This window comes from Aptenodytes forsteri, unplaced genomic scaffold (genome assembly GCF_000699145.1).
Source record: "Aptenodytes forsteri isolate BGI_AS27 unplaced genomic scaffold, ASM69914v1 Scaffold216, whole genome shotgun sequence".
In the NCBI taxonomy this organism is placed as follows: Eukaryota; Metazoa; Chordata; class Aves; order Sphenisciformes; family Spheniscidae; genus Aptenodytes; species Aptenodytes forsteri.
Window position 1 is genome coordinate 1376272 of NW_008796114.1, and position 9847 is coordinate 1386118.

The 9847-nt window shown below is 42.9% G+C and overlaps 1 protein-coding gene across 2 annotated transcripts; it reads left to right on the forward strand.

Moving 5' to 3' along the window:
- The first annotated feature begins 1174 nt into the window (after positions 1-1174).
- Positions 1175-9413, forward strand: HAO2 (hydroxyacid oxidase 2). Of its 2 annotated transcripts, none has more exons than XM_009287094.1 (7): positions 1175-1305; positions 2076-2227; positions 3272-3572; positions 3965-4142; positions 6142-6300; positions 7971-8040; positions 9358-9413. In XM_009287094.1, the coding sequence occupies exons 1-7, from the start codon at positions 1175-1177 to the stop codon at positions 9411-9413; spliced, it is 1047 nt and encodes a 348-aa protein (XP_009285369.1). The 2 variants fall into 2 exon arrangements, with proteins under 2 accessions (XP_009285369.1, XP_019329650.1); XM_019474105.1 differs by having other exon boundaries at positions 3272-3555; positions 3927-4142.
- The last annotated feature ends 434 nt before the right edge of the window (positions 9414-9847 follow it).

Below are 9847 nucleotides of genomic sequence, written 5' to 3' on the forward strand. Positions count from 1 at the left end.
GTTTTGGTGAAGCTTGCAACCCCTGCTAATTTGCGGTGGGAGGCTAATCCTGAAAACTAGGATATTTACTTCTTCCTGTACATTTTTAGAAAAATTAGACTCAAACCACAGCTGTTTTAAAACTTCATGTTTTCATATACCTTGCAAAATGCCTATTTTAATCAGAGCTGCGGAAGTAATTGCAACAAACGATTTAGCAAATTGATTTTGTCTGTGTCTTGTACATGTTTCCTCGCACATGGGCATGGTTTGCTAAAACATTAATATGCATAGCTTTTAGTCCTGGCTGGTTCAAAAGCATGTAAGTGCAGGCATTTGCTAGGCAGCATTTATGTTGGTTTGATTAGACATCTGGGACACACAACGTCACTCCTGTTCCCTGAAAGATTGAGGGTAGTTCTCAGAATCATGTTTCATGTTGTGGAATTTGCTTTTTGCCAGTGTTTTCTCATAGTTTGTCCAAACTTTATATGCTCCTTTTTTAGCCTGTATCAGTGCCGCAGTATGTAATGCAAACACCCAGAAGATATTTGTTACAGAAGAGAAATGAAGATCTGTAGAAAATACTTTGTTTTTCTGCAGCTCTGGCCTTGACAGTGACTTGCACTCAGAGTCTGGACATAGTTTTACAATGCGTTCATGCTGGAGCAGGTTAGATGTAGACTACGTATTTACTTGCTTCCAGATTTTATGAGCTTGAATTTAGTCACTGCACTCCATAACTAATTGTTCAGTCAGGGAGCCGTCCTAAGGGGCAATCCAGCAAATGATGTTTTGGGCCAACCTTTGAGGAGAATTAGTGGAACAAATAACCCAGCTAGTTTTAAGATGGAATTTATGACAGAATTATACAACTGCTGTGTCTTAAAATAGCAGAGGACCAAAAATGTCCTCTTTGGGTTTCTGTTCATTAAGACAGAATAAAGAGAGGCACAGAGATGCAAGCTTCTTCCTACTTTTATGGCTGCATCTGCAGGTTTTCCTCATACTAGGGGAGAGGATGAATGGTAAGATAGACTGGGACAACCTCTCAGCAACTCTTCTATGAGACAGAAGGGTCCAAGGTTTGCATTAAGTGACATTAGAGTCCCTGGAAGAGAGAATGACACTTCAGGGATCTAATTTCTGCTCCGTGTTATTCTTTTCTTCAAGGTTCCCAGAGCCTCTCTCAGCTATGGCTATGGTGTGTCTTTCAGACTTCGAAGCTTATGCTAAAAAGTATTTACCCAAGATTGCTTGGGATTTTTTTGCAGCTGGAGCAGATGACTGTTGCACCCGAGATGAAAACATCCTGGCATATAAAAGGTAATGTGAGGAGGAAATGAGGGGTGCTGTACCGGAAGCTTTTAAACTAAGTTTTTGTGCAAGTGTTTGGACTTCACAAGCCAAGAGTCCTTACACCTTGCCCTTTCATGGTGGTCCCCAAGCAAAAGGCACTTATCTGAATGACATACGCTGTATGCTCTGATGCTAGTCTGAATATGACATAGATTGTATGAGGCATAATGGATGATGAGGGTCCAGGCAAATGGTATGGTATGGTATGGTATGGTTGGTATGGTATGGTATGGTAGGTATGGTATGATGTGCAAAGAAAGGGGATGAGTGGCTACGTAGAATGAGATGCAATAGGGAGCATTTGGTGAACAGTAGGAAGCCTAAGTGTAAGTAGTATGGAATTTGGGGAACATGCTGCAGACAGTGAGGGCAGGCACAACGTACAGTGAATGGTGGAGTGGAAGGCAGAGGCCTGGGACTGGGCTACAAGTAGAAGGAATCTGTGGGATGGACAGTGGGAGAACAAGGGCTGGTGAGCTGAAGTGGGAAATGCAGAAATGATGTACCGTGGCCAGTGAGCAGGAGTATGGGATTAATGAAAAGTGGAAGTGGCTGAACTGCTGGCTGAACTGACCTCTAAAAGCAAACAGAAAGGACAAAGAGCCTTTGTTATATGCTGTTTTCTTTATTGGTTCAGATTCCTGCATTGCAATAGGTCAATGAAGACCTGGTTTCCATGAAACTTCAGAAAAGCCACTGGACAGCTACCATCCTGAAGGGTTTCTATTACCTTACAGAATTCGTTTCCGGCCACGTATGCTGCGGGACGTATCTGTGATGGACATTAGGACTAAGCTCCTGGGGACTGAAATCAGCTTTCCTGTAGGAATCGCCCCTACCGGCTTCCACCAGCTAGCATGGCCTGATGGAGAGAAAAGCACAGCCAGAGGTACTCTTCTGCTTTGTTGCCATGTAGCAAAAAGGGGTTTGTGGAAAAGCCTCAGGAAGCTGTTAGGATGACTTGAAGTGTGACTGAGCAAAATCTTCAGGCTTGAAGGGGCAAACTCCTTTCCCGCTTTCGGACACCCCTTTTTGTGGATGACCCACCTGGGTCTGGTGACACAGAGTGCGTGGGAAGCCGTATAAACATTGCTCTACTTCTCCAGCTACCGCTGTTACGAGATATCAGCCCTGTGGAGGCTGTTGCAAACTTAAGACAGAGACTGTGGACATATTTCTGGTGTACACTGAGGATCACACAGGTCCTCAGTGCTGTGGGCTCTAGATAGGACATAAAAGTGGTGGATGGGACTCAGCCTGTAAATTCCTTGTTGCTGGTAAGAACAGTGTCTCCCTTGGAGAAAAGCATAATCTCTCTCCCCAAATCCTGTGGTGGGTTTGGAGAGCTGACCCCTGGAAATATCTTTTTTCCCATGGGTGTTCTGTGTACACTGAGTGCATTTGCCAGTGCATTCCTGCAAGGACAGAGTCATAAAGATAAAGTTCATGCTTTTTAAAAAAAATAGTTGCAAAATGAAAGCACCACTTAGTAAATTACCTCTCCCTTTCCTGCCTTCTTAACCAGGATCCTACAACAGTGCATGGTAAATATAGCCATTTTTAACCCCAGGGGCATATTTGCCAATTGGTAGAGCACTGTGTTTGGTAGGATATAAGTAAAGGACAGAGTCATAAAGATAAAGTTCATGCTTTTTAAAAAAAATAGTTGCAAAATGAAAGCACCACTTAGTAAATTACCTCTCCCTTTCCTGCCTTCTTAACCAGGATCCTACAACAGTGCATGGTAAATATAGCCATTTTTAACCCCAGGGGCATATTTGCCAATTGGTAGAGCACTGTGTTTGGTAGGATATAAGTAAAACAGGAGTTCAGGTGTTCTCTGCAAACTGTATATAATAAACTTTTGTACCTGGTGTCTGGCAGGACTGTTCAAATGACCTTGATTCTGATTATTTTCCAATACCTCCTGAAGCGGCCAAAGCAATGAACACCTGTTACATTGCCAGCACGTACTCCACCTGCACGCTGGAGGAGATCTCTGCAGCTGCCCCCGGCGGCCTCCGGTGGTTCCAGCTCTACATCCACCGCAACAGGGCAGTTTCCCAGCAGCTGGTCCAACGGGCAGAGGCCTTGGGTTTCCAGGGCCTCGTCCTCACCGCAGATCTGCCCTACACGGGCAAAAGACGTGACGATGTCCGCAATGGTTTCCGCCTTCCTCCCCACATGACACTGAAGAACTTGGAAGGAGCCTTTGAGGTTTGTAAAATGAGCCCGTCCTTTCATTCATCGCGCTGGCCTGTACCACATGAGACAAAAACCACTGGGTAACTGCTGCTTTGGCATCTGCTGTACGCAGGGCGTATCTTCTCCCCTTCTGGTTCTGCAGCGTCCTGGCTTGCCCTCCTGCCAGCCTGGGTTCTGGCTTCAAAATCCCAGTCCAGCTGCCTTAGAGACACTGATCTCCATCCCCATCGGAATTATTCTGCTCCGGAGACACGTGCTTTCCAGAGCTGATGAACATGTCTGTTAGCAAGTTTAATTAATCTGTTCTAGGGCAGGGAAAGACTTCAAGGGGCCTTTGTATTGTTACAGCTCAGATGAGGTTTCCTTCTGTCCTATGGCTGTAGGGAGATGACCATTCTGAGTACGGACTGCCACCCAACAGCTTGGATCCTTCGGTCACCTGGAATGATATCTACTGGCTGCAGAGCCTGACCCACCTGCCCATCATCATCAAAGGCATCTTGACGAAAGAAGATGCAGAGCTGGCAGTGAGACATGGAGTTCAGGGAATTATTGTGTCCAATCACGGTGGAAGGCAACTGGATGGAGGACCTGCCACTGTAAGTGAGAAAACAGATGTCCCATGAGTGTTTATTGTATGCACATTTGCGCTAACCTGGGTGTATCTATGCTCGTCTTTGTATATATGCTTCTGGTGGGCTTGTGTGTTCATTGCGTGGCTGTGGATGTGTGCAGATGTACTTTAGCTTTAAACTGGTAAGACGCATGCCTTGGCATGGGCTACCCACTGAAGTATTTTCTCAGCTTCTTGGGAGGGTCCTATAAGCAGCACTGAACCCACATAACTGCAGATAAATTACTGGCCTAAGTTAGTAAAAGTTTTCTGCCTATGTCTTCATTAGCTGGTGCAGTGCACACGTACTCTTTGCGCACTGCAGCAAAAATAAAACGAAGCTCTGGAACCAAAAATGTACAAATGAGAGCATAATGTATTCTCATTGTTCACATCTGCCAAAACATGCACAAACAATGCAGCTAGATTTAGTGAGAGGTCTGCTTGTGTATTTACAGACTCAAGTCTAAATGGGAATTTATTGACTTTCATGAGCCAGAAAAAGGATAACTTATCTGGAGAAAAATTCCCCCACTTTTTAATCTGTACAAAGAAATCGTGGGTTGTTTGGACGCATGTGTATTTCACTGCTTTAATTTGGCTTCTGTCAATTTTTCCAGTTGTTCTTCTTTTACAGTTCTATATTGCATAGTATCTTACGGACTTTCTTTTCTCTGTTTTCCTCTGTAAAATAAAAACAGGCACGAGGGAATTCTCTTCTATTCTATGTCAAGGCTGACAATAATGATTAAAAAAAAATCTAAATGCTAAAGACATGATAATGGAAATGGCATTCACATTAAACTGCTATTCTACCTTAGAAGTTTCTTTACATACACAGACAGACCAGTAGATACCTAGTTCAGCTCTGCTACTCCTCTGGTACCAAGCCTGGCAGCAGAAGCTATTGTCCTTGCTCTTGGCGAGCTACTCCTGGAAAATTTCAGCCTGAAAGTTTTCAGTCTGAAATTCTGAAAAAAATTATGACCAATTGGAAAAATCTACTTAGTAATCTTAGTTACAGCTGCTCTACTTAAAAAAGATGAAAAGAAGGCAAAAGAGTATAGGAGACCGCAGAAAAGAGACCTTTGGGTTTGCTGTGAGGGAGAGTTAGTTAGGTCCACTGCAATGTCCTGCCACTGGTTACACTGCCTTTGGGACCAGAGCCAGCACCTCTGCGTGGTACTGCCCTGCACTACCAGCCTGGCACCGCGCTGTGCTCTACAGAAAAGACCTTAGGGAATCAGGAGAGTTAGCCTGGAGGAAATGATACATTGACTGTACCACATAGCAAATGAAATCCTTCATAGATGCTTTAGGGGGTTTGAGGAGGCTTTCGACTGATGGTCACCAGGATTAGCTTGAAATGTAAGTTTAGGCAATTTGGACAGTAGCAGGAGAAAGCACAGAAGAAAACTCTGTCCTCGCAGGAATGCACTGGCAAATGCACTCAGTGTACACAGAACACCCATGGGAAAAAAGATATTTCCAGGGGTCAGCTCTCCAAACCCACCACAGGATTTGGGGAGAGAGATTATGCTTTTCTCCAAGGGAGACACTGTTCTTACCAGTAACAAGGAATTTACAGGCTGACATCAGCCTTTTTTACAAACATTTCTATCATTCATCATTGTCTCAAATGACAGTAAGATATCAACGACAATTATTTCCATTGAAATTTATTTCTAAAATCTTTCAGAAAGCAAGTGCAAAACGTTACTTTTTCACTTATCAGAAGTGCTAGCAAAGAATATCAGCATAAGCAAGGCACTGGAAAATGGAATTAACTATCTGGCAAACAGAACAGGGAGCTGCACTTTATTCTGCAGCTTCTGGTGCCGAACTATTTGTGATGCATTGTCGCATTTCATTTCGAGAAGGTACGCTATTAAAGCATTGCATCCCTGCCTGTCTCTTTGGAATATCTCCTCTTTCTCTTGGAAACAAAAGCTGACCTCAAGGTGAGAGTGGCTGCTTCTTTGCAGATTGATGCTCTGGTTGAGGTTGTGGAGGCAGTACAAGGCAGAGTTGAAGTTTATTTAGATGGTGGAATACGAAAAGGAAGTGACGTATTAAAAGCGCTGGCACTGGGAGCAAAATGCGTCTTTATTGGAAGACCAGCTTTGTGGGGTCTGGCTTACAAGGTGAGTAAGGAGCTTTCAGTTTGCATGTTGTCTTCTCATATTCTCCAACACTCTGTTGTTGTTATTTAAAAGTCGTAGAGACAGTTTTCACCAGTGAAGAATCTTACCCTTTTTTTTTGGTTTTGCTGAATTGTAAGTGGAAACACCCCAAATTGAATCAAAACCAGACATTTTCTGTGACTTAAAAATACCACTGAATTTCATAATTTCAAATATGATTTTGAAACTGATAACATTGTTTCGTGGGACCTGATTTCTTGGTGTTGCAGTTTGGTGTTAAAATACTGTAGGCCTCAGGACCATCAGTGCTTTTGAAAATTGGAGGCGGGCTTATTTGCCACAAAGATGAGTCTGACAATTTTATTTGCTGTCAGCTTACTTGGAAACAATATATGGTTTTGATATAGCAGTTTCATAGCGGTGTTATGAATTCATCAGTAATACATATAGAACTCCGTCCCACCGATGTCTGAAACATTTTGGACAAGACTGAGCACAACCATGTCCTGTAGGTGCCTGAGCGTGCCACTACTATCTCAGTTGCAGCTTTGCTGCTTCTTAACTACTAGCATATTTCTATGATCCAGTCATGAATTAGGCCTCTGATGCAGAAGGTTAACATAATATAATTAAAATTAAAATGTAATTATACCAGTTGCTTGCTTTGCTAAATTTTTGCTTTTTAGCCTCTGCATTGGAGCTTTCAAGCTTTTCTCTAGAATAAAAAATATTTATTTTTATGGTGTAGAAACATTTCCTATCTTTTAAATGAGACTCCTGTCCAGTGGTGTGGTTGCTGTGGATTCCAGTAGCTAGGCTTTAAGCAAGAAATCACGTGAATCTTCTGAGAAACCTGGAAGAGTTGGCAGCACTGTTTCTATTGCCAGTAAACAGAGAAAAAGGGCCTAACGTGAAAAGGGTGCTGCTGTGAGTTGCCTGCATTTTTTCCACAATGCAAACAGAAAGGAGATGCGAATTTTGAGTTCAACTTTGCTTTGATATTATATTCCACAGCATATTCCTGAAGATGTATCTCAGTGGCATTACCCTAGCATACAAGAGAGGAAGGGCAGAACAAGCACTGACATTGTCTGCACCCAAAGCATTCTTTATTGCAAGAAATAAAAATAAAATTTAAAAGAAGAAGAAAAAAATCCTCCAATATTTTACAGTAAGATCAAACTCATATGTACATTTTATTGGGTTTTGAGCTTCTTGGTGTCACTTGCTCAGAGGAGAACACACAGTGTACTATTTTTAAAGATTTGGTCTGGTATCTGAGTAAACTGAAGTTTTTAAAGCTGTACCATATATAAAACTCTCATTACTTCATAAAATACTGTCAGCATTGTAAGGCTTGACATTTTAAAACAAGCCCATTGGTGGCGGTTAACTGAAAGCTAAGAAAAAAAAACAGCTAGAAAATGTCAGAAGTGAAAAACAGCTTTGTTTTCTTTCCCTGTTCAGATGTATCACAAAAGGAAAAGCATCTAAATTAATCTGTGATGAACTGAGCACATCCATCATATTATTTTAATCATTCATCTGTATGAGAGACTGGAATTGGCACTGACTTAAGGGACTGTCCCAGCTCTCACGGTGCAAGCATCCTGCAGCATTGCTTTGTGCCAGTGCTCCTTTTACCCTGACTGCTTTCTTTGTTGGAGCAGGGTGAAGAAGGTCTTCAAGACGTTTTGAGAATTTTGCAGGATGAGTTTCGTTTGTCGATGGCCTTAGCTGGTAAGCATTTTGCAGGTTGTTTGTAACTGGTGATACAGAGGTTTCTGCATGCAAGCCATCTAAAATCAGAAGTCTGATGGATGGGTCACAAAAAGGGAACACGTGAGCTGTGCTGGTTCTAGTTGCAATATTAAAGGTGATTCTTTGCTTCCTGTGAAACCACTTGGCATTTCAGGTGCCATAGCAATGAAGCTTGCAAGGACGAAGCAGGTTAAAGCAAAAAAAAAAAAAAAAGTAAAGTAGGTTTCTGACCCAATTAAAGAGATGCAAAACTGCTAAGTAGAGCTGAGCAAAACTTGGAATTTCTGTTCTGCCAGGAATCACAGCATATGTTTTTCAGTATTTAATTTAATGTTTACCAGGGTAAAATGCAACCAATATTTCTGCTGCATGAAAAGTTTGGAAAAAATGGATGCAGAATTTTTCTCTGTGTATTAGAGAATACAGTCTGTTGGTGCAGGTTCAAATCTTTGCATCACACATGCTTTAAAAGCCTCCGTGTCTCCTCCAAGCTTTTACTGTTGTTCCTCATTCTGCATTTCTCGCTTCTGCTCCTACCTGTAGCTGCCATGTTTGACCCCCTCACTGAACAGCAAATTTGCACAGCCCAGTGCAAACTCCAGTTTCACACATGAACAAGTATGACATGCAGATCCAGTGCAGAAGTATTCAGACATCAGCAAAGGGTCTTATCCCACTTCAAATTGTGTTTTAAAGATTTTCATGCTCTAGTGACCATGAACTCAAGTGGATAGCAATGCTGACTGCGAGACTGGAACTGAAATCCTGTTGGGCATTTCTTAATAGGCTGGTTTTTCGGGTTACTTTTTCAGCTAGTAAAGATTCCTGCAAGGTTTCTTTCCAGGAGGCTCTCACACGTTACATGCAAAAGGGCACTGAACTTGGCAAGAGTAGCAGGTTGGGACCTTTTTGGCAGGGCTGTGAAATTCCACCCAGATTTGACCAAATGAAACGGCAATGCAAATCTCCACCTCCGGTCACTTGACAGACGGCAATCCCTGTGTCTTTTCTGTCTACCTTTCAGTTCTGGCTGGATCAGATGGCTCCCTGCTCCGCTTGTTATAAGGATCCTTTTTTTTCATGTCTCTAACTCTTCTTGTGCGGGAAGCCCGGTGCCTAACCTCAAGGCTGAAGATGCCATTGAGGAGTAGGGCTCCTGTGGGTGAGCTGTTGAAGTACCAGCCTATCCCCACATGGCTCATACAAGACTAGACCATGACTCAGAGGGGGCCTTCCAAGTTTCATCCACAGACCTTTCTCTCTCATCAACATGTTTCATTTCTTTATTTATTTCAGGCTGTGCCAGCGTCTCAGAGATTGGCCAACACCTAGTACAGTTCTCAAAGCTGTGAACAGCCTGCTGCAACGCCCACCAAACAGAGGCAGCTCACGCTGAGCTCCCAACCAGACTGAAGAGAGAAAAAGGAGATGCAAACGTTGAATGTGCAATAAGTATCTGATAAGGCCTTCAGGAAACTTCCGGGGAGATTAGGAAAGGCTCCGTGTTAGCAAAGGCCATTCTCTGCTTTTATTGAGACCAATGAGTTCTTTAACACTTCGGGTGATTTTTACTTGCTTAAATACATTTACTTTAAACTGGCTGTTCCGTGGCATTACCTGTGTTGGGCCTTACTCCCAAACTCTGTTACATCAGGCAGCCAGACATGGAAAACTATGTCCCTTGCTTCTTCCACTTGGTTGTCCTACCAAGTCTGACTGCAACTCAAGCTACACACCTTTCCTGCTCCAGGGCAGTAAGTGCTGTGGCTGATATCTACCATAGCTT

Excerpts from the sequence above, each read along its gene's own strand:
- HAO2 (XM_019474105.1), top strand. The coding sequence starts at position 1,175 with ATGGCTATGGTGTGTCTTTCAGACTTCGAAGCTTATGCTAAAAAGTAT. Across the intron at positions 2,228-3,271 it reads AGAGAAAAGCACAGCCAGAG|CGGCCAAAGCAATGAACACC; the intron begins GTACTCTTCTGC and ends TACCTCCTGAAG. Across the intron at positions 6,301-7,970 it reads TGTGGGGTCTGGCTTACAAG|GGTGAAGAAGGTCTTCAAGA; the intron begins GTGAGTAAGGAG and ends TTGTTGGAGCAG.